General features: G+C 42.3%; 2 protein-coding genes across 3 annotated transcripts in view; one reads left to right on the top strand and one right to left on the bottom strand.

Annotated features, from left to right (window-relative positions):
• LOC121921951 (zinc finger protein OZF-like) overlaps positions 1-21,311 on the top strand; it is a 43,148-nt gene extending 21,837 nt beyond the window's left edge. Inside the window, exons 1-3 of one of the 2 annotated variants that reach the window (XM_042450729.1) lie at positions 17,950-18,008; positions 18,824-18,950; positions 19,561-21,311. In XM_042450729.1, the coding sequence (XP_042306663.1) occupies positions 18,917-18,950; positions 19,561-21,056 (1,530 nt within the window). In that variant the 5' untranslated portion in view covers positions 17,950-18,008; positions 18,824-18,916 and the 3' untranslated portion in view covers positions 21,057-21,311. Of the gene's footprint in view, positions 1-17,949; positions 18,009-18,823; positions 18,951-19,560 lie in introns of those variants that run through there. The other variant, XM_042450730.1, reaches the window with a different exon arrangement.
• Positions 7,600-25,128, bottom strand: part of LOC121922022 (zinc finger protein 271-like) — a 35,558-nt gene continuing 18,029 nt past the window's right edge. The window contains exon 6 of the mRNA XM_042450894.1: positions 7,600-9,963. Within this exon, the coding sequence (XP_042306828.1) occupies positions 9,199-9,963 (765 nt within the window). The 3' untranslated portion in view covers positions 7,600-9,198. The remainder of the gene's footprint in view (positions 9,964-25,128) is intronic.

Genomic DNA, 25,128 nt, shown 5'->3' with positions numbered 1-25,128 from the left:
TTTGCAAATGATTTTTAGAGGATCCAAATGTGAGAGAATTTGCTGGCTTAAAATAAATAAAGATAAAACAGTGGTGGTAAGAAAAAAAAACATGAGAAAAGTAGAGGAATCAGAATTATTCAAGAAATTGGAATTTAAGAGGGAATCATAGAATCCTAGAGTTGGAAGAGACATTGTCAGTATGGGTTTCTCACAAACAACTCATACCAGATTAATCCTACTTCTTTTTTGACAGAGTTACAAGATTGGTAGATGAAGTGAACACTGCTTAATGGCACCAGATCTTTTCTGACCTTGGAAGCTAAGCAGGCCAGCCCTGGTTAATGCCTGGATGGGAGACTACCAATAAATACTAGGTACTGTAACCTATATTGTGGAGGAAAGAATTGGCAAAACCACCTCTGAGAATTCCTTGCCTAAGAAAATCCTATGAAATTCATGGGATCACCAAATGTCAACAGGTGACTTGGACAGACACACACATACATATGACACCTGTGCCTCAACAATACATACTAAACTTTACGTAACAAATGTTGGCAATAGGAGGTAGGCTCTTGTCCTCATAAGTGGTGGTTGTAGCTTATAAGATTTTTGGAAAGAAGTGTGTAAAGAGATGAGAAATAACTCAGAATATTGACTTCTCACTAGAACTCTGCTTGTTGTGTGTCTTTAAGTCATTTCTGATTTGTTACAACCCTTAGGTGAAGCAATAAGTGGGAATTCTTGGAAGAATTTGTTCAGAGGGAGTTTGCCCTTATTCTCTTCTTTGATACTGAAAGAATGTGACTACAGTGGTACCTCGGGATACGAAATACCCAGGTTACGAAATTTTCGGGATACGAAAAAATCCCATAGGGAATCATTGTTCCGGGTTACGAATGTTTTTTCGGGTTACGAAAAAACTTTTGGTGCTTTTTTCGGCTTTTTCGCACGGAATCGCGGCTTTTCCCCATTAGCGCCTATGGCAATTCGGCTTACGAAGGCTTTTCGGGTTACGAAAGCGGCCGCGTTACGAATTAATTTCGTAACCCGAGGCACCACTGTAGTTTAAGATCATCCAGTGGAGTTCTGTGGTTGAGCAGGAATTCAAACTCTGGTCTTCCAGTGTATAGTCCACTCAGACTTCCTTTCACTGTTTCATGGCAAGAACTTAATTTTATCTGACAAACTCCTAAGTTCTTCTGGATCAGATGGTAATTGGAAGAGTGTCATCAAATTTTCTGAAGCTGAATGGAAAATAAATTATGGAATGTGACATTAATGGAAAAAATTAATCTACCTAATAAAAAGTGTAACGGATACCATGAAGCTTTTTTTTTTTTTTGAGCAGTTGGGCTTCTTTTTATTTTTTACATCAATAGCAACACAAAGACATTTGTTCCTCCAACTACTCATTTAGGTTTATGGAATGATATATTGTCACACAATACCTGACTGTCTTTTTACATTTAATGCAATTTTGTTGATGATTTTCATCTTCAGAACTTTAATCAATTAAAATTAATTTTCCTGTTCAGTAGGTAAAAGTAATAGCAGGAAAGGGGGAAAGGAAAAACTTGACCACAAGAGAGACATGATCCCTTGGCTCCTGCCATTTGCCACCATGGCTGCATTTTCATCTCTGAAAAATGAGAAGGTATATGCTGTCATGTTTGCATTTGGGGAGGGAGGGAGAGGGGAAAGGTATACAAGATGTTAGCACAGCCGTCCCTCCTGATTCACGGTCTTGCTGTTCACATCTTTTGGTCTTTTGTGGATGGCGAGCCAGGAGGGACATAATAGTGCGTATGCAGGAGTGCACCCACATTGATTACAATGGGGCTCCAATATTGGCGGTTTTCATGATTTGCGGGGGTGGGTGGGTCCAGAATGAATCTCCCGCATGTTGGAAAGGACAACTATGTCTTTACTGTCAATCATTTTGAATTGAAATGTCAAGGTTGTTAGAATTATAGTACTCTAGTAAAATTAGGTTCTATTAATTTTAAATAGTTAAACTATATAAATAAATACAGTCGGCCCTTTATATTCATGTGGGTTCCGTTCCAATGCCAAATACCGCAGGATTTGAAGTCCCATTTATAGTTAATGGCGGCATGATGTACATGTGATCACGTTGGCGCAGCCATGTGCATGCACAACCATTGATGTGAATGGGATGGGGCCAGCCATGGATGCTCCAATTCGTGGATTTCAAACCCGCCGAAGAGGGCCAACTGTATTATGAAAATATTCAATTTCTATGCAGAAAATATCAAATGAAAAGTAGACTTGGACTCAGAAGGAGGAGGAGTAAAGCCAGGACAAAGGAACATCAACAATCTAAGATATGCAGATGATACCATATTAGCAGGAAACATTATGGATTTGGAACAGTTATTAAGGCATCAAGAAAATAATGACTGTGGAGGATAGACATAATTTGGATCAAACATTGATCAGGAAAGAGATTGCAGTGAAGAAATAAGAAGGCTAGGAACTGGAAGGGCAGCTATGAAAGAAATAGACAAGATCCTGGAGAATAAAGATAGACAACTGTTTTGTGAGACATTGAGTCAGTCAGAGAGCTCTGGTGCCACAATAAATTACAGTCCCCAGGATCCCCTAGCACTGAGCCAGGGGAGTTAAAGAGGTCTCAAACTGATTTATTTCAGCAGTGTGTTTTTGACCACCACCACCAAGGCATATGTTACATTAAATACAGATTAGAATTCAGTGGTCCCCAACTGTACTCTTTAAGAGATTTGGACTTCAGGTCCCAGAATCCCAGACTACTGGCCAACATGGCTGAGGCTTTTGAGAGCTGAAGTCCAAAATCTCTTAAAGGGCACAGTTTGGGGACCACTGAATTAGATTCTTTGGGCTTTCAGAAGTTTGGGAATCCCTGACTGTTGTTCAAGCTGGCTGGGACCTCTGGCAGTTGAAGTCCCAAAATACCTGGAGGATCAAAGTTTGGGATTCGCTGCATTACAAACCTAGCCATGTTTATTCACTAGGGTTAGGAGCACAAGGCCCCTATGAACATGGAAAAACCGCAAATAACAAAAACACCATGTTTATACCTGAGAAGACACCTCTCTAGGAATCTCTAGGTCATCGCAACTGTAGTCAACGTCCAACAGACACTGACCATCAATTCAAGTTGTGCTGGAGGAGCTACAAATGCCTAGTAGAGTATTCTCTCTAGGAATCTCTAGGTCTTTCAGTGCAACCTTTAGTTAAAGTTGACCATAGAGTTGCACTGGAGGACCTAGAGATTCCTAGAGAGAACGTATTAATCAAATCCGTGAATAATCAAATCCGCAAATATCAAATCCGCAAATATGGAGGGATGAGTGTAGTGGGAGGGAAGGAGAGGAAGGACCTTGAAGCTCCCTGCATTTCCACCTCCTGCCAGGAGGGATTCCCAAAGGTCCTCCATTTTGAGCATGACTCAGAAGCATGGTTTTTTACTTGTATATGAGTGGTTTTTAAATCTTTTATCTCATCAAGTTCTTCCTTTTTCGGGAGTGTCCTGCATTGAGAATAACAATTATTATTAGTAGTATTGTTGTTATTATACTGTGTAGATGCACCCTCATCTACGCCATTTTACTATGCCATTGTTGTTAGTGGGAATAAATCAACAACAACAATTATTATTATTATTATGGAGTGTAGATACACCCTCGGCGTCAACTTATATCTTAATTCTCAGCAACAGAGCCAGTTTCTCTCTGTAGTTTACCTTACCTGGCTAATGCTCCTCCTCTGCTACTTGCCAGATCTTTCTTTTGCAACTCAGTTCAGAATCAGCCATTCTCTTGTGGACTCCTTCCCCCTTTTACTATTTCAAAGATCCCTCATTTCTTTTTTTAAAAAAAACTAAACAAGTTCCTTTGGGAAAGTCCCTTTCAAAGCTGGATGATTTCTTTCTCTGTGTGTGCCTATGTGCAGCATCCGTGATTTCCATGCCTCACCATGTGACTGAAGGCAAGCCAGGCTCTTGGCAAGACAAAACCCGTCCAATTTGTTCTGACAGCATGGATGAACCACTGGCTTTCCTGCAAATAGGTTTTACACTTGAGCATTTGGGCTGCATCCGTAGTGCAGAAATAATCCAGTTAGACACTACTTTCACTGCTCTGGTTCCATGTTGTAGAATCTTGGGGTATGTAGCTTGTTGGGGCACCAGAAATTAACCACCTGCTCCAGTGAGTCCTTTTGAGACCAGATCAGCTCTAAGATAGTATGCCTCTAAAGTGGACAAATGATCTGGCTGCTCTTGGGGGATCTTCACAATAATGACCAGACCTCTAAGGTGCTCTATAGTGTAAAATAATAAAAATAAATAAATAGAGGATGGCCATATCTCAGGGCCTTACCCAGAGTCTCCACTTCCATGGGGTCATTTTCCAGTGGGAGTCAAAGCTGCTGGTTCTATAGTTCTGGGGAGCTGAACATAGGCATAAGGAAAGGGTTGTGTTCAAATCTCCAGCTCATTTAATAGAGCAACAGCTTGCTACAGTATGCAAGGATGGGCTGATCTGTTGATAAAACTTGCAAAAATTCTCCAGTGGGTATATGGATTTACTTACTTAGCTTCCACCTTCTGTCATAGTTGTTGCAGTGCCAGGAGTCACCCTCCACTCTACTACACATTCACTCCCTGGCTAGAATTTGGCTAGGTTAAATATTCCATATCCTGTCTTCTTAAGCAGGTGAGGGCGACTAAAATAGTGAAGGGTCTGGAAACCAAGCCCTATGAAGAATGACGTAGGAAGCTGGGTATGTTTAGCCTGGAGCAGGGCCGGCTCTAGGTATTTGGCCACCCTAGGTGAGAAATATTTTGGCATCTCGTCACCCCTCATAATTATTTTAAACCCTTGATTTGTTAAAGCTAAACATGACATAAAACTTAGGTTCCAATCTCTCGTCATAGTATTGAGAATTAAGTCAAAAAGCCAAAAAAATATACAAAAAAAGCCACCAAGCTGTCCCTAAATTTTGCCGCCCTAGGCAGCTGCCTAGTTCACTTATGGATGAGCCAGCCCTGGGCTGGAGAAGAGAACGTTAAGAGGTGATATGATAGCCCTGTTTATATATTTGAAGGGATGCCATATTGAGGAGGGAGCAAGCTTGTTTTCTGCTGTTCCAGAGAATAGGACATGGAACAATGAATGCAAGCTGCAAGAAAAGAGATTCCACCTCAACATTATCCTGACAGTAAGAGCTTTTCGACAGTGGAACACACTCCCTCGGAGTGTACTGGAGTCTACTTCCTTGGAGGTCTTTTACAGAGGCTGGATGGCTATCTGTTGGGGGGTGCTTTGATTGAGAGTTCCTGCATGGCAGAAGGGGGTTGGACTGGATGGCCCTTGAGGTCTCTTCCAATTGTATGCTTCTATGAGACAGAATAATACCCTCAATTCACTTCCATCTCGGAACAGCTCCTTTAGCTGGGATGTCTTTTCTTAATTTCCAAACAGAAAGATATGTTTTGTGGGTAGGTAGTGTTTGAATGATAAACTGTGAGCAACTATGGTTAGGACTTCATGCATAACATTTGATGATACCACCATGGACCATCCCTAAGTCTTGAGTTTTTGTGCAGAAACCTCAGGGCCTGGGACAACCTTAAACCAGCAGTCTCAATAAAACATGATGTTTACCATGTCAAAAACCATCCATGTAAATTTAATTTGTTTTTACCATAGTCCTAGAAACTAATAGCTAGCTAAGTAGATCTGCACTTTCTCTAAGGTGGCTAGACAGGAATCAAATACATCCCACAAACACCTCAAAGGTTTGCAGGGTATCAAGAGGTTAAATACCGGTAATAATTTAAGAAATTCAAAGTATTGGACCACGTTTCCACATTTAATTCAAAGGGCTTAAGATATACCTGCAATGAGGCATGACATATCTCAGTTAGATCATCTAGAAATAATCCAGGAGGTAAACTTTTCAAAATCCATCTACATGCCAATACATTTCACCAAGAGTTCAGTAGTGACTAACATTACTTAAGTATACAGTTTAATACAAGAAGCATAGGAATAAATAACAAAATATACATATAAAATTTGCAAATGTAAGATAAAGACAAAACTGTGATGTCTTCAGATCACTGCGTGTTGGATGATGGGTTTTTCTTGCACATGGGATCCATTTGCAGTGTCCACCTGGTCAGGTAAAATATAAGGAATATAAAACCCATGATGATTGATAAAACAAGAGTGATGTGAATCATGATACTCAAAAGATGCTACTAAGGGGCACAACCAAACTGCAAGTCTCAAAGAGCTACTCATCCTTAGTAACCCCTTAAATATCCACATATGGAGATAAGCTGAACCAGCACTATGCTTCTCCCATGCAGAACAGCAACGTTGCGCAACAAATGTCAACAACTGGTTGCTGTTGTACAATGTGCAGTATACAACCAAACGCACAGCTGCAGTGTACTTATACATAAACACAAAGCACAACTCTGAGGTATGCACAACTCCGCATACATGTTACCTGCCTGAGTTTTCACTCTCAGACTCAGAAAACCCCGTGACAGGGGTCAGAAAGAACTTGAAGGCACACAACAGCAATGACAACAAAGTTTTACCCTTGACTTATCTATAGGTCATATCAAAATCCATAAGTTGATCCCTAAACCTGCCCTTGACTTGTACATATGGCAGTGATTCACAAAATGGACAGTACCTCCCTTCCTGGGGGCCCTGGAAAAGTATTTCTTTGCCAAGAAGAAAAGTTGGAAGCTGGCTGCATTCCTCTTGGCCCCAGCGAAAAAGTATTGAGAGTCCTTCCTCACTAGAGAGAAGCTTCTCCCTTTACACCTGGTTACTTTGGGAGCAGCAACTGAGCAGTCAGTTCAGCAGCAACCAAGAAGGCTTTGGTATGCACTGGCCTATGCTGCAAGACATGAGGATGCTCAACTGGTTGCTCAGTCACTGCTCCCAGTCACCCCAAGAGCAGCAACCAACCAGCCAACCAGCTGGCCTTCCTTTTGCTGTAAGGCCGGTGTGGGCAAGAAAGAGAAGCAGGCCTGGGACCCTGCCCTATTCACACATGAGAGGCTGAGGTGGAAGAGGAGGCAGTGGCGAACCAGGTACAGCTGAGGTAGATGCCACTGGCCAGCTGGTTGCTGCACAGACAGTAGACCTAATATAAAAAAATAGGCATTGGGGGGCACCAAGGTTCAGTGGTGTCACTAGGGTTGGTGTCACTGGATGCAGTAACTCATGGTGTCACCTCTCCCCATTGACCTCTTCCCATTTCACACCATACAGAATCCTTAGTAACACTTTTTGCACTAATGTTACTCATAAATCGTAATTCCCATCTACCACTGAATATAATGCTAATAGTTGTAGCAAAATTAAAATTATACCTTCAAATCACAATATTATATGCACAACCTAAACGTATTTACATATACATAGTGAAGATTTGGTTAAAATGTGACGTTTTTAAAGATTTTTTAAAAAAGAAAACAAATTAAAATTTTGAAATTTGAAATTTTAATTTTAAAAAATTCTGGAGCCTCTCCTTTCTCCTCCCACTGAGATTCACCCCACTCCCACCATCTCTTAAAGCATTTTAAAGGGAAGCAGGTGAATGCCACACACAGTTTCTGCCAAAAGGTAGGTGTGTGAGGAGCAGTGGTGCCACCCCACTCTTAGGGTGTCACCTGTTGCAGTATGCACCCCCTTCACCTCCCTACTGATGCCACTGCTAAAGTTGCCGTCCAAGAGCAAAGGCGGACAACAGCCCAAAAAGGTTTGGGAACCACTGATACATGGTATATATCTGCCACTAACAGAGTGCCGGGCATTATGTGCTCTAGACCACCAAAAGCAAAACAAAACCCTCAACCAGCTTTTTCCCAAAAGGAAGAAGTGGTATCCAACAGCCACCCATGTCATTTTTGTGTGAGAAGCCTTATTTTTAATCTAAAGCGGGGCAACTCATGGCTTTCCAAACGGTATTAGATTCCCACTCCCATCAGTTGTATCAAGTATAGTCAATGATAAGGAATCGTGAACGGATGGATTTATTTTAGACCAGACTTGAGGAATCATGGGATTTGGGGACTACATGTTGCCCACCCATGATTTAAAGAAATATTGCATATAAAAAAAACCAAGTTCGGTTTTAATTGATTATATTGTATAAAATATTCTAATTCTTTATTCTAATCAAGGCAGTGTATCAAATTTATTCTATTAAGAAAGCTAGTGTGGTGTAGTGGCTTGAGTGCTGGAAATACAACTCTGGAGAACAGGGTTCAGACCCTTGGGCAAGTTGCTCTCTCTCAAAGTATCCTCAATCCTAAATGGTGCAGTGTTTGTCCACTCCGCAGGTGACAAGGCACTCCAGCATACTCTGAAACATTCAATCGTGAAGAGACTTTGCCAAGGATTCACAAGTTGCAACATCTGTTATTTGCCACACTTTGCCCCTTCTGAAAGCCTTTAATTTCAACATGGAATTTTGCACAGTTGCTCTGATTAGCCCAAAAAACATTTCCTAAACTGAGCAGACTGATGAGTTCTATCTCTGGAATAGATTTGCAAATAAACATTAAGAGTGAGTAAGGACCAGAACTTTCCCCTAGATGTTAGCTGCCTTCAAGTCAACTTCAATGCATGGAGGCCCTGTGGATGAGACAAATCCCTCTGTCCTCAACCTCTCTGCTCAGGTCTAGAATAGTTTAATTCCACTGTATGAGTTTTCTGCTTTTCGTTAAGATCTTACAGGTGAGCAAAGCATTTCCTATGCTCCTGGTATTGGTATTTGTCCCCTTCTGTATGTTGTATGGTGGCTGACCCTCTGTGAACTACAAGAAAATTATTTCCCACATTCATGTCATTTGCATGGTTCCTCTCCAGTGCTGACTCCACGATGAATCATAAGGCTGACCCATAAGCAATACACAGGTCACAGTCCTGGCATTTTTTAATTTTGTATGGATTCTGTTACATGCTGCAAAATAGAAACAGTCAGCAAAACACTCCTCTACTCTTGGCATCTGTATGGCTTTCCCCTTGTGTAAATCCTCTGATGTGTCACAAGGTCTGAGTTGCAAGCAAAACCTTTCCCACATTCTTGACTATTTCTTTGATTTCTCTCCTGCACAGGCTCCAGATGAGTCATAAGGTCTGTCTAGAAAGCAAAGCCTTTTTAACAGTCCAGGTATTTCTAGGGTTTCTGTCTGGTGTGAACTCTTTGATGCTTGGTAAGGAGTGAATGACGAGCAAAACATTTTTCACATTCTGGGCATTTGTATGGTTTCTCCCCTGTATGGATTCTCTGATGGCCTACAAGATCTTGTTTTTGCGTAAAATATTTCCCGCATTCCTGACATCCATATGGTTTTTCACCTGTGTGAACTCTCAGATGCCTTACAAGATGCGAATTGCAAACAAAACCTTTACCACACTCCTGGCATTTGAATGGTCTTTCTCCTGTATGGCGCCTCTGGTGGCTGACAACCTGTGCGCTGCTGGCAAAGTATTTCCCACATTCCTGGCATTTGTATGGTTTCTCTCCTGTGTGGATTCTTTGATGCTTTGCAAGATCTTGCTTTTCAGCAAAACGTTTTCCACATTCTTGACATTTGAACAGTCTCTCTCCCGTGTGGAGTCTCTGATGCTTTGCAAAGTATGAATGATCAGCAAACACTTTCCCACATTCTTGGCATTTGTATGGTTTCTCTCCTGTATGGACTCTTTGATGAGTAAGAAGGTTTGAGCTGCAAGCAAAACATTTTCCACATTCCTGGCATTTGTATGGTTTTTCTCCAGTGTGGACTCTCTGGTGAGTCACAAGATCTGACTTCCAGGCGAAACATTTTTCACACACTAGGCACTTGTACGGTTTTTCCCCTGTGTGGATTCTTTGATGCTTCACATAATCTGATTTCTGAGCAAAACATTTCTCACACTCCTGGCATTTGTGTGGTTTCTCTCGTGGTTGGAGTTTCTGGTGGCTCTCAAGACACAACTTGGGATCTAAGCAGTCCCTTTGTTTCTGTCGTGAGTGAATCCTCTTGTGATGTATAAGTGCTGTTTTTTGGGCAAAAAGATCCCCACAAATGGTACATTTATATGGCTCTTCATCATCAATGCCATCCTCTTCTACATGAAGTAGCTTGTGTCTGTCAAGATCCAATAAGCGTAGAAAGCTCTTTCCACACTTGGTGCATATATTTGTTTTCTTGCAGTTATCTGCTATGAAAAAGAAGAAATAGACAAGATTGAATTCCAGTGTGAAGGTGAAGGAACCTCAGGGAGCATAAATGAAATGAACTAAAGCGATGCTGATAGAAAAGCAACATTGAGAAAGACGGGATCCTCTGTATCATTTTCCACTTAGTAGGTCTTTTTGGCTCCATGTGGAGGCTTTTTAAGTCTACACTAGCCAAAGAACCCAAACCTCAGAGTGGGATTTCTTTGTCTCCCTCCACCTCCCCATTCCTCAGCTTTTTCTCATTTGTTCTGGTCTTTTTCTCTCTATACTCTAGTAAACATTGAGGCTGTACCAGTTTTGCCTGGGCTACAAGCTTCTTTTCCCTTGTTCAACACTGTGTTGTTTTTCTCCTCTATTCCGCCACTGTCTTTCTTTTGCTGCTATTCTTTTCCATCAGCACAGGCATTGTTCAGCCTTTCTATCTACTAACCCTCCTCCATAGCCTCTCAAGAATGTCATATTCTAGTTTCCAAAACTATATATTTATTTAAGGTGTTTCCATATTGCCTCCCAGCCCACAAGGGCTCCCAAGGCAATTAACAAATAAAAGCAATAAAACCAGTACAATTAAAAAACACATTAAAATACTCTTTAAAAATTTTGTCAAATAATCTAACATCCTTTAATAGGGAGTTCCACAATCAGGGTGTTGCTACAGAGAAAGTCCAGTTATGGCTGCACTTCCACTGCAGAATTAATGCAGTTTGACACCGCACTGGTTCCATCTTATGGAACCTTGGGATTTATAGTTTGTTGTGGCACCAGAGCTCTCTCTCAGAAAGAAGGCTAAATATCTCATAAAACTTAAAAATCTCAGAATTCCATAGCATTAAGCCAAGGCAGTTAAAGCAGCATCAAACTGCATTAATTCTGCTGTGCAGATGCAGCATATGCATCCATGCCAATTTACCTTTTCAGTGTCTTGGGACATACAACAGGGCCTCCTCTGAGGTTCTCAAATTTTGGGCAGGCTCAAAATCAGGCTATAGTCCTATTTTGCAAATCAAAGCAGTTTTGATAAAAAGGTGTGGTTTGGCTGCTGCGGAGTCCCTTGGGAGCAGAAAAGGGTGACTGCAGACCGCCCTTTCAGCGCCGTCTGTACACCCCTATATTTCTTAAAACTATTTTCAAGCTGTGTAGGTTGAATCCATGGATAAAGAATCCATAGACACAGAAAGCTAACTGTATATGAAACACAAATGAATGTCGTGTTTAGACTTGGGTCCCATCTCCAAGATATTTCATTATATACATGAAAATATTCCAAAATCCAAAAAACTCCAAAATCCAAAACACTTCTGGTCTCAAGCATTTCAGACAATGGAAACTCAACCTTTACACTTTTTTTCATAATAAAACAGGCTCAATGTAGCACACAGGAAAATCAGGGGAAAAATAATTAATACCAAACAACTCTAGGCTAAACATCTGATATTATATATATATATATATATATATATATATATATATATTAAGCTTGTTATAAACTTCAAGTGACATTAATCACTGTCTCACCTGATTGCTCACCAGCAATATTTCCGCTTTCCTTGGATCCCTTGTGATCTAGGGCACACAACTCCTCTTCCTCCTCTTCTTTTATTATAATATTAGAAAGTCCTGAATCAACAGAAAGTGCAAGAGAAAGAGGTCAGTAGGTAAGAGCAATCCACTTATGAACATCCAAGAGGGTGGTGAGGGGGGAAGGGGGATGGCAGGGGCGTCTTCAAAGTACTGGTGCACAAGAAAGATAAGGGCAACCATCAGCATTTAGGACCATGGTGTGGATGAGGGTTGCATGAAACTTCTTTTCAGAGTCCCTTAAAACTACTGCACAGCCCCACTGATCACTTCATGTGGTGGTGTCCCCTGCTCTTTATCTGCCAGCGTGAGCTGACTCCCTTAGCCACATCTTTTGCTAGTAGTGGCCGTGGCAGTTGGGAAACTTGCAATGCTGGGCACAGGGCATTGCTTCTGTGACCTAAAGTGATGCCATTTGGGAAAGACTGATTGACTGGAGCAAGAAGTTACAACATGTGGTGGCATGGGAAAAGTGGCGGCAAAAAAATGAGGTTTCAAACTCGTAATTGGTTGACCAACTGAACCCAAACAGTGCTCAGCCATGGCTCCTCTTCTTCCTGGAAAGAAGTGACCAGTGGGCTGCCACAGGGTTCTGTGCTATTCAACATCTTTATCAAAGACTTGGATTAAGGAATAGAGGGCATGCTTATCTAATCTGCAGATGACATCAAATTAGTAGTAGCTAATACCCCAGAAGACAAGATCAAAATTGAAAAAGACCTGAATAAATTAGAAAGCTGGGCCAAAGCTAACAAAATGAATTTCCACACAGAAAAATGTAAGGTACTGTTAGGGCGTGGAAAGAAGCGCTGTGTCCACCACAACCACCTACAGAGTTGAACCACATCGACAGGACGCCTGGGAGAAGGAATCTGAAGAGATGTCTGCAAAGGTATTCAGGCCAAGAAGAAAAATATTCCTTCACCACTGCAAACGGCCTTAAGCTCCCGGTTTGAAAAATAATGACAAGAGCACTTCAAGCCTTCACTCTACACGATGGCTTCAATAAATAAGTTACTTTGCCAACCAAACAACCATAACAACAAAAACAGAGGCAGTTACTCTAACACCAACTGTCATAACTGATACACTCTCTCTCAGAAGGACTGACAGCATCAACATTCCATAATTCAAGTGTCAACTGTCAACTGCCACTGGAACTGTAATAGGTTCCGCTAGAGCTCTATCTTGCGGACACATAAATGTCATTTCCTATTACACCACAGTTTTTACATATATATATTATAAAGAGAGACGACACTCACAAAGAAGAGGTAGTGATCTTGGCATTGTCACCCAATACATTCCAAGACTTTGAGAGAATAATGAAAAATGTGGATAGTAGCAAATGCTTTATTTATTTATACCTGAAATGAATGAAGCCTTGGCCTTCTGGCCCAAGCATAACACAGAATCACACCAGAGGACCTAGAGATGCCCAGAGAAGTGTTCTCTCTCTCTAGGCATTTCTAGGTTCTCCAGCCCAATTCTATGGTATGCTCACGCTGGAGGCTGACCATATAATCACACTGAAGGACCTAGAGATGCCTAGAGGGCACATATTTTTTGGTGCAGCAGGTAAGTGAAACTATGGAAAGTGAGTCAGTAGATATGGGTGTCGTAATTTATTTTTAAACACAGGCTAATGAAAGATTTGCCTCAACAAAACGACACTGTAGAGTGAATGCTGAAAAATGACGGATGTGTTATTTTTATTTATTTAATTTAATTAATTTATTTCATTTGTATACCCCCTTTCACCCATGAGACACCCAAGGCGTCTCACAGATAAAAACTATTTTAAGAGGAAATAACTTTAAAAGGAAATAACTGGATGCTATGCAACAAATGACAAAGAGCTGCACACCTATGGGACAAAATTCTAGGCATAGGGAAAGGCCTTTAGTAAGCAATACTAGTAAGCCAGTGTGGTATAGTGGTTTGAGCTTTGGATTAGGACTCTGGAGACTAGGGTTTGAATTCTGGCTCAGCCATGGAAAGCCAGTGGGTGACCATGGGCAAATCACATTCTCTCAACCTCAGAGGAAGGCAATGGCAACCCCCCCCCCCTCTGAAGAAACTTGCCAAGAAAGCCCCTTGCTAGGTCACCTTAGAGTTGCTATAAGTTGGAAATGACGTAAAAGCACACAACAACAACCAGTACTTCACCTGAGCTTGTCCCTGGGAAGGTCTCAGATTCAGGTAGATGCTGGTCACAGGGCTCTTCTTCTGGTTCCAGTTTGATGATCACACCAGGAACCTCTGATCCAGAGAGATGGGGTAAGGAAAAGGGGTTTAGATGGAAAAATGGCCCAGAGAGGAAGAGACAAATCCAGAATATCTACCCTGAAGGTGCACTATGGTTTTAACACAGAGATGGAATCCACAAAGAAAGAGGTCCATTGATCCTCATTTAAAGAAAGGGTCAGGAGATGACATGACCAAACGCTTTGTTGAGAAGCTGTCTTCTCTGGATTTTCCTTACTGTTTTTCTTTTTTTAAAAGACCATTTTAAATTGAATGAGATAAGAACATCCAAGTAGATTTAAATATGGAAGAACACAGAACTAAAAAGAAAACTCTTTACTGGTTGAGTCTCCCTTTATCCAAAATGCTTGGAACCAGAAGTGTTCTGTATTTTTTTCCCCCTAGACTTTCGAATACTTGTATTTACATATACATAAACTGGCTGGAGAGTGAAGATTTGTGAAATGGCAGGAGTGGTGGACTCTCACCATTTTGCAGATCCTTGCTTCCCTCTCTTTCTCCAGCCTCCAAATACAATACAGGTACATACTATAGGTTTGAGCGTTGGGCTACGACTCTGTAGACCAGGTTCAATTCTAAGCTCAGTCATAAAGCCCATTGGGTGACCTTGGGCAAGTCACACTCTCTCAGCCTCAGGGGGAGGCAATGGCAAACCTCCCCTGCACAAATCTGGTGAAGAAAACCTCATGTCAGGTTCCCCTTAGGGTTGCCATGAGTCAAGAATGACATGAAAGCACACAACAACAACAAACTTGCCTTCACTAAATTGCCCAAATCTTGGATCCAAAACACACTGCAGAAATAATCCAGTTTGAGACCTCTTTAATTGCCCTGGCTCAGTGCTAGAGAAATCTGGGAACTGTAGCTTTGTGAGACATTTAGCCTTCTCTGCCAGAGAGCTCTGGGAACACAATACAACTTTCAATCATTCAATACAATCTTTCTCTGAAGATGCCAGCCACAGATGTCGCCGAAACATCAGGAATAAACTCTTCTAGAACTTTACCTTCATTGTCTTGCGATGTGACCTCCATTTTCTTGCAGATCAGCTAACCTGGAAACCATGCGTCTTGTAGAAGCCAAGAGACCAAGGGAGGCTTGATGGGTGGAAATCCTACACAAGGAGAGAGAAAAAGAGGGAGATAGAGAGATGTATTCCGTGTGTATGTGTTAGAATCTGAATTATGGATCCCTATAGTAACCAAACCAAAGCAATGAATGTTCTTTGCCAATAAGAGTACTATCTGCAAATTCAGTACAAATTGTATCTCTCTTATCCAAACTCCTTAGGACCAGAAGACTGGAAAGATTATCTTCCTTTTCTTGAAAGCAGAGCTTTCTGCTCAGAACCAGGGGTGTGGGGGGGGAAAGGGGGGGTTAAAATCAAAACAAAATGGAACCACTGATATAAGATACACCATTTTACTACCCCATTGTATATCATGGGGACACCCTTGGACTTTAAAGCACATTTTGGGGGGGTTTAAATCAGTTATTCTACTGATTATTATTATTATTATTTCTTATCCGCTTCTCCCTATGGATCAATAAGGGGCAACAACAATTAAGCAACAAACAACATAAGTTAAAACACGTCAGTTAAAACACACATCAGTTTATAGGGACAAATAAGTTGTGCCCATATTAAAATAGTCCACATCTAAAATCCATCATTAAAAATTCACAACTTATATATAGTTGTCTGGTTATCAACCTAGCTGCTGCATTTTGCACTAGCTGTAACTTTTGAGTCATCTTCAAGGGCAGCCCTACACAGAGTGCATTGCAGCAGTCTAGTCGATGTGTGAACTGCCGTTGTTGTTGTTGTGTGCCTTCAAGTCATTTCTGACTTATGGCAACTCTAAGGTGAACCTCTCACAGGGTTTTCTTAGCACAATTTGTTCAGAGTGAGTCTGCCATGGCTTTCATCCGAGGCTGAGAGAGCGTGACTTGTTTAAGGGTTGTTTTGTTGTTGTTGTTTGCATTCCTGTTTTAATGAAAACAATTTGAATTCAGCTTGTTATACTAACACCGTGAAATATTATTTTATGTATTAGAAGGCTTGATTATCCATGTGTTGTTGTGGGGTTTTTTTTTGCATTGTTTTAATAAAAACAATTTGAATATGGTTCATTATATTAATACTGTGAAACATTGTTTTATGCATTAGAAAGCTTGATCCACCATGTTTTAATGCTTTCTAACATGAACAAAGTTATTAGGCTCCTTTTCTGTGGTGTTTAGGCAGTTGTGTTCATAGGGATTATCAGTTTGCAAATGGGCTGGGAACCTTGTGATATTTAAATTTTAAGGTCTTTGTATTTTTAACAGATTTTATTTTAATGCATAACTGTTTTTAACTTTTAAAAAGGTTTAATAGTGTGTGTTTTTTTAATTTTCCATTTATACATTTTAATGCTGTACTGTTTTTAAATTGTATTGTTTTAAATCTGCTGCTCTCCGATTTGAGTCCCTAAATTGGGAGAAAGGTGGGATATTAGGAAATAAAATAATAATGATAATGATAATAATAGGGACTAAAGGTTTTTGGATATAGTTCAGATGTTACAGCCTCTCGCTTAAATAATAGTTGTTCTGGGAAAAATGCTCTTCTAAAGCAAATTCTTTTGGCCGAACTTATATTAATGGAAGGATTTATTATATATATAATATTTATTTATATCCCACTGAGACTCAGGGTGGCTTACAACATTAAAGAACAGTACAGTTAAAAGCATACAAAAGCAGTACATTTAGTCTTCTCCACCAAAGCTGAAGCCACAGAAAACTACAAATCCCAGGGGACTCTCTTAGGATGGAGCGGTGGCACTTAGAAATGGTGCCAAGCTGCTTTATTTCTATGGGGCAGAGGAGGTGGGAGTGTTGAGCCATGACTCTGGAGACCAGGGTGCAAATCCCAGCTGGGCCATGGCCTTGGGGCAAGAAGTCACACTTTCTCAGCCTCAGGGGAAGGCAGTGGCAAAGCTCCTCACCATACAGTCAGACACAACTAACCCACCTCCCCTTTGGCCCTGCTCTGCTCCTGGCTCCCAGATCACACTCTGCTCTGTGCAAGGGGATCCTGGGAGCTGTCGTTGACTGGGGCAGCAGCAGGGGAAGCTCATTGCCTCCCAGAACTGGTTCCTTGAGCCAGGGCAGTTAAAGCGGTTTCAAACTGGATGCTTTCTGCAGTGTGGATTGGGAGCTGGCCCTTTCTCCCCCAGAAGCCCACCTTCATCTGGACTATGCTTGCAATCAGTCAGTCATCAGTCAATCAATCAGTTAGTCAGGCAATCAGTCAGTCAATTAATCAATCAGTCAGTCTGTCACTCAATCAATCAATCCCTTCTCACCCTTTGCCCTTACCTTTCCTTTTCCAAAAAAAAAAAGGGGGGGGCTGCAATCTGGTTTCTCTGCTGCTTCCTTGTGCCTGGCTTTACACCCCTTTGCAGACAATCCGGTTGGACTCCCCTTTCTCTCTCCCCCCAACTTCCCTCCCTTGCCCTGCTGCTGCTTCTTCCCATCAGGCCAAGCCAAAGCAGAAGCAGCAGACCCATCCAAGCAGCTTTCCGAGAACAACGATCGCAGGAGGAGGAGGAGGAGAGGAGCCCTTTCACGTCTGTCTGCTCAGACACGTGTCTCTAGGGGGAAGGAGGACCAAGAGGAGGGTGGGAAGGGGCTGGGTCCCCTGGAGAGGCTTCAGACAAATGATGGCAAGTGGGGAATAATCAAACTGGGGCTAGATTTCCTTAGTAACAATAAAAAAGGAAATGGGAGTTACTAAAAAGGAAGAAGGAAACGTTACATTGTAGCTCTGAAGGAACGCCGTTACTTGTAAAGCACTTCCCTCCTTGTCCCAATCCAGGTGGAAGAAGAGCAAAGAGAAGACCAGGCCTGCCAGAAAAGCTGCCCAGGTAGGTGACATGGTGAAAGCTCTGACTGCTCTGTAGCAGCTAAAGAGGCCAAGATAATCATAAGCTGCACCAATAATAACAATAACAATAACAATAATTCTTATCTGCCTCGAACTGTGCATTGAGGTGGAGGACAATAGCAAATCAACAATGAACCACAACCATTAAAACACGTTAATTAATATAACGGTTTAAAAGGACAAATAAGACATACACATTTTAAAATGGTCCATGTCTAAAACCATCTAAATTCACTGTATAAAAATCATCCAGATAAGCTTGCTGGCAGAGACTGGTCTTTGAATGCCATTTTCAACTTGGACAGCGTACCCAGATGTCGACTCTCTTCTGGCAGGTCATTCCCCAGTTTAGGGGCGGCTGAAGAAAATGCCCTCTGTCTGAGCCAGAGCAGTTAAAGCGGTTTCAAACTGGATTATTTCTGCAATGTATTTTGGCCCTTTGTCTCATGCACAAAATTATCAAATATATTGCATAAAATGACCTTCAGGCAACGCGTATAAGGTGTATATGAAATATAAATAAATTTAATGTTTAGATTTGAGTCTCATCTCCTAGATACCTCATTCTGTATTTAATGGTATGTACTTGCATATCACTTCTTCTCCCAAGCATTTGGATAAGGCAGACTCAACATGTATTCTAGTGTCACAAAGGCAAAAGAATAAAAGCATACCTCATTCTTCCAAATATTGGAAGCACTGTTACATATTCTACCCCTTCCGTAATCACGTGATATACCTTTTTCCTCTACTTTGGTTTCGCCTTTCTGAATTTTCTTCCTGTTACTCTTTCAGGAACCAGTGACCTTTGAAGATGTGGTTGTGTATTTTACCCAAGATGAGTGGGATCTTCTGGATTCGAACCAGAAATCTTTGTACAGGGAGGTTATGATGGAAAACTATGAGACTCTGTCCTTTCTTGGTAAGGAACTTGCTTTCTTCTTAATCCATTATCCTTCCCATTCAGGCTCATGACTTGCTCTCCCTAAGTCAACTTCCTAAATCCAGAATCAAGATTTCCTGAATCGTTTATCAATTTGAAGTCGAAGGCTTTCATGGCCGGCATCCATAGCTTTTCGTGGGTTTTTCGGGCTATGTGGCCATGTTCTAGAAAAGTTTATTCCTGACGTTTTGCCAGTATCTGTGGCTGGCATCTTATCAATTGTTTATCAATGTGATCAGAAGAAGAAAGAAAGAAAGAGAAAGATAAGGGTGAAAAATGTAACAGAAACATAATAGCAGTTTGAACACTGGATTAGGACTTTGGGAGACCAGTTCCAGCCATGGAAACTCACAGACCCAATCTGCACTGCCGAAATCAGACAGTTTTACACCACTTTAACTGTAATGGTTCCATGCTATGGAATTCTGGATCTGAAGAGTTTACTCTGATTCAGGCATTGCCAATATTTCTTGTCTTTTAGGACCTTTGGCAGTCCCTGAAGCTCTTTATATGGCCTGGACTCCTTGATGCACCTTCTCTCTCAGACATGGGATTAAATCTTGTTTGTGCTTATCTTTCTTTCCAACAGGCAACTGGAGGGGAACAAACACATGTGCAAAATATTGGGGCCGTTTTCGGCTCAGACTGGATCTTTCCAGACACAAGAGAACCCACATGGAAGAGGAAAGTGATACCAGGGAGAAGCCCAATATATGCACCATCTGTGGAAAACATTTTGCCCAAAAGATGTGGCTTGACAACACAGCCCACCATGGAAAAGATCCTTTTGCACCTGGACTGCCCGGAAAACATTTTGACTGCAAGTTGTATCTTGGAAGCCATCAAGGTGACAACACAGGGGGAAAATCACACAAAAGCAAGGAATGTGGGGATGGTTTTGCTCCAAATTCATGCATTGTGAGCCATCAGACGAGACAGAAGCTCCACAGATGTCAGGTATGTGGAAAATCTTTTGCACACAAGTCAGACCTTGCAAAGCATCAGAAAATCCACACCGGAGAGAAGCCATACCAATGCCAGGAGTGTGGAAAAGGTTTTGCTTGCAGCTCACGGATTGTCAGTCACCAGAGAATCCACACAGGAGAGAGGCCATACAAGTGCCAGGAGTGTGGGAAATGTTTTACTCAGAATTCAACTCTTCTCATCCACCAGAGAGTCCACACAGGAGAGAAGCCATACAAATGTTGGGAATGTGGGAGATGTTTTGCTCAGAACTCACACCTCATGGTACATCAGCGAGTTCACACTGGAGAGAAGCCATACAAGTGCCAGGAATGTGGGAGATGTTTTGCCCATACATCCGATCTTACAACGCATCAGAGAGTCCACACTGGAGAGAAACCGTACAAATGCCAGGAGTGTGGCAAATGTTTTCCTCAGACATCAGATCTTGCAACACATCAAAGGGTCCATACAGGAGAAAAGCCATACAAATGCCAGGAGTGTGGGAAATGTTTTGCTCAAAATTCAGCCCTTTTGGTCCACCAGAGAATCCACACAGGAGAGAAACCATACAAATGCCAAGTGTGTGGGAAATGTTTTGCTCAAAATTCACACCTTGTCAGCCACCAAACAGTCCACACAGGAGAGAAACCATATGAATGCAGGGAGTGTGGGAAATGTTTTGCTCACACCTCAGACCTTGTAACACACCAGCGATTCCACACAGGAGAGAAGCCATACAAATGCCAGGAGTGTGGGAAATGTTTTACTCAGAATTCAGCCCTTCTGGTTCACCAGAGAGTCCACACTGGAGAGAAACCATACAAATGCCAGGAGTGTGGGAAATGTTTTTCTCAGAATTCACACCTTGTAAGTCATCGAATGGTCCACACAGGAGAGAAACCATACCGATGCCAGGAATGTGGCAAAGGCTTTGCTTGCAGTTCACGCCTTGTGAATCATCAGGGACGCCACACAGGACAAAAAGCATACAAGTGCCAAATGTGTGGAAAATGTTTTACTCACAAGTCAGAGCTTGCAAAGCATCAGAAAGTACACAAGAAAACTAATGATACAAATGCCGGACGTGTTGGAAATATTTCCGCACAAGTTGCATCTTAAGATACATCAGAGAAATTACACCAGAGAGTAATCCTGCTCTTCTGCAGTGTGAAAAAAGTTTTGGTCACCACTTATGTCTGATAATGTACCAACAAATTTACGTAGGAGAGAAATCTTAAACCAGTGCTCTGAGTTTGGGAAGTGGTTTTTTGCTCAATCATATTTAAGAAACCACCCAAAAGGCTATATCTCCCTATATGAGCCAGCATGGTATAGTGTTTTGAATGTTAGACTACGATTCAGGAAACTAGGGTTCAATTCTCAGCTTGAGCATGAAACCCACTGGGTGACATTGGGCATGTTACACTCTCTCATCCTCAGAGGATGGCAATGGCAAACCCCTCTGGACGAATCTTGTCAAGAAAACCCCATGACAGGTTTTCTTTAGGGGTCGCCATAAGTTGGAAATGACTTGAAGGCACACAGCAACAATGACAACAACAATCTCCCTATATGATTTATTAGACCACTTAAGATTTTCAGGAGAGAACCTTCTTTTTGTCCTACCACCTTCTCAGGCTCATTTCATGGGAACAAAGGCCTGTTACAGACAGCCAAAATAAAGCTGCTTCGAGTCACAGTGGAGGTATGGTGTTTCAATGATGCATGCGTCCTAAGAGTCCAGAAGTCGCGCCAAAGCCATGCTCCAGCCCCAAGGACTGGAGTGTGGCTTTGGTGTGGCTTCTGGACTCTTAGGACGCATGCATCATTGAAACACCATACCTCCTGGACGCGAAGCAGCTTTATTGGGCTGTCTGTAACAGGCCAAAAGAGAGGGCCCTTGGTGGCTGCTCCCAGGCTTTGAACCTCCCTCTCTAGGAGACAAGGGTTGTTCTCCTCCTTGCTTTCCTGGTGCCAGCAAAGAAAGACATATTTAGAAATTGACTGTGATGGCCTTTTCACAGTGTGGCTGTTTTTTGGTTATATATTGTCTGAAGTGAATTTTAATGGTTTAACTTACAGATGGTTTAATGGTATTTTTTAAAAATCATGTTTATACTTTTTATTGAAAGACTTGTATGGTTTTTCATCTGCTTTGTTTTCAGTAAGTTGTAAGCTGCCCATGGGAGGAAAGACAAAGTGTAAATGATAAAATAAACATTTTCTATCCTGCCCCATTTCGCACAATCTCTGGGGAAATACAAGTCAAAGCAATTAATCGTCCAAAACATTTAGTTAGCATTTAAGCTGGCTAAAAGCATATTGATTGCAACTCTGGAACCAGGGTTTGAACCCTTGTCAGCCATGGAAACCCACTGGGGTGACCTTGGGCAAGTCACACTCTCTCAGCCTTAAAGGAGGCCAGGGAAAACCTCCTCTGAACAAAATCTGGTCAAGAACCCCCTGATATGGTCGCGTTAAGGGTCAGCATTAGTCAGAAACAGATTCGAAGGCACACAAACAACAAACAACAACAAAGCATATTTGTCGCGGCAAGGAGACGCAGAGACAGGAATGAGGGTGCACAAGCTTCCCTCAAGCTTGCCTTCCTCCAGCCAGGTTTCTGGCTGGGCCTTTTATTGTCATTTGCTTACATTAGTCCGTTACAACATTGGCTAGTTACGTGTCCTTTTTAGCAGTGGAAGCAGGATGTGAAGACCAGCTAAGTCAGACATGGACTTATCTATCGGATTATGGATAAAGCATTGTCATCTCCGAGTGGGGGTCGAAGTCCTATGGTTTTGCCCATTAAACTGCCACGTCACAATCTTGATGAGGCATTGCTATCCTGAGAGAGGGTCGCGACCCCAGGGGTTTTGCCCATGGGGTTGCCACACAATTAATTTAACAAGGTAAAACAGCTTTGTATCATATCTACAACTGGGGTGCAACAGCAGAGAAGGCCCCTTCCTGTCTTCAACACATTGTGTTACCCCCACTTTTGAGACACGAGGAAGACTTGGACGATACAACAGCTAATAGACTACATGCTGTCAGCCTCAGGGAAAGGCCGAAAAACCCACGAAACACTATGGATGCCGTCCATGAAAGCCTTTCATTCACATAAATGATTTAGTGCTTAGACTTGGGTCCCTCTGCAAGGCATCTCATGATATACTTTATGCAAATACAGGTATTCAAAAATCCCCCTGAAAAAACTGAAATCCAATCTAGGGCTAACTGCGCTACAGAAAGAATGCAGTTTTAAACAAACACCACTTTAACTGCCAGGCTGGAATGTATGGAATTCTGGGATTTGTATTTTGTGAGATGTTTAGCCTTCTCAGTCTAGAGAGCTCTGGTGCACAACAAACTATAATCCCCAGAGGCCCTAAAATGGCACCACACAGCAGTTAATGAGGTGCCAAACGGCATTATTTCTACAGTGGGGATGAAGCCCATTGATCCCAAGCATTTCTGATAAGGAGAGACTGGGGAGTTTAATTTATTTATTATTTCTTATATCCCGCCGCCTTCTCTCAATACAGGGACTCAAGGAGGCTTTATTCTGCTCGGGCTCAGTGCTAGGGAATCCTGGGAACTGTAGTTTGCTTGGCACCAGAGCTCTCTGACAGAGAGGCTAAAATGTCTCACAGAACTAGAGTTCCCAGGATCCATAGCACTGAGCCATGGCAGTAAAGCGGTGTCAAACTACATTATTTCTGCGCAGTGTGGATTAACCCTGGCAGGGGGGTATATCTCAAATCTGGCAGTCTAGCTCTGAAGAGCTTTCCCTGAACAAAAAGCCAAGCTCAGCTCTGAAATGGACAGCTTTTCTCAGATCGATGCTTTCGATGCGCAGACTGGACGGTTCTGCCCTGGTTTCCGCGCCAGGAGTCTGGCGTGGCTTCAGTCACGTGACGGAAAGTCGAAGGCCAGCGTCGCCGTCCTAGAAGGAAGGCGAGCGGTGCACGGTGAAAAGGTCCCTCCGAAACATTAACCCCTTCTTTAAAAAAACTTAAACATATAAATATATATTTAATAACGTGAAGAAAGTAAGGCTTGATCGTGAAGGACGGAAGCGTGAAGCCCTTGGTTGATTGGGAAAGAGCCCCTGTCCTTGGAATGGCTGTGCTGCAGAAGGGGACCATTCAGCAGAGGAGTGCTGAAGTGTCTCCTCTTGTACAGCCATTACAGCACGAGTGGGCGAATCCAAGGGCCATCCAGTCCAACCCCATGTCTGCCATGCAGGAAATCACAATCAAAGCCCTCCCTGGGACACATGGCCATCCAGCCTCTGTTTAAAGGCCTCCATGGAAGGAGACTCCATGACACTCTGAGGCAGCCTATCCAGTGTTGAACACCCTCACTGTCAGAAGTTGAGGCTGGAATCTCTTTTCCTGCAGCTTGCATCCACTGCTCCGTGTTCGAGTCTCTGGAGCAGCAAAAACAGCTTGCTCCTTACTCAGTATGACATCACTTCAGTGTTTAAACAGGGCCATCATATCACCTCTCTTTAACCTTCTCTTCTTCAGGCTAAACATCCCCAGCTCACCCAAGTCTTTCCTCATAGGGCTTCATGGTTCCAGACCCTTCACCATTTTAGTCATCTCCTTTGGACCACACGTCTTTTCTCTCACACATCCTTTTTGGATTTGTGGTGCCCAGAATTAGACACAGTGCTTTATTTATTTATTTACTGTATTTTAGATCTCCCTCTTTCAGCCAGAAAGGCTCTCGAGTGGCTTACAGACAGGTTAATTAGACATTTCCTGCCTTCAGGCTCAATCTAAGACTCTGTGTCAATTCATGAAGGGATGTCATACTGAGGAGGGAGCTGATAGTCAGAACTAGAACATCGGAACAGTTGGATGCACACTGCAGGAAAAGGATTCCAGATCAGGTTAGGGAGGAAACGTCCTGACTACCTCTGTCCTCGGGAGACAGGTGGATCTCCTTCCTTGGAGTCTTTAAACAGAGGCTGGATGGCCATCTGTCAGGATGCTTTCATTGTGAGTTCCTTCCATGGGCAGAATGGAGTTGGACTAGATGGTCCTTTGTGGTCTCTTCCAACCCTATGATCGTCTGTATTCCAGTGGGAGGAGTTCAGAAGCCATAAGCAGCCCACCGACTCTAACTCATCCTGCCCCTGAACATATCAACAGAACAGCAACAACTGAAAACAGAGTTA

Source organism: Sceloporus undulatus, chromosome 2, assembly GCF_019175285.1.
Source record: "Sceloporus undulatus isolate JIND9_A2432 ecotype Alabama chromosome 2, SceUnd_v1.1, whole genome shotgun sequence".
Classification (NCBI taxonomy): domain Eukaryota; kingdom Metazoa; phylum Chordata; class Lepidosauria; order Squamata; family Phrynosomatidae; genus Sceloporus; species Sceloporus undulatus.
Note: the sequence above shows the minus strand (reverse complement) of the source record. Positions and strands in the feature narration are given on the sequence as shown.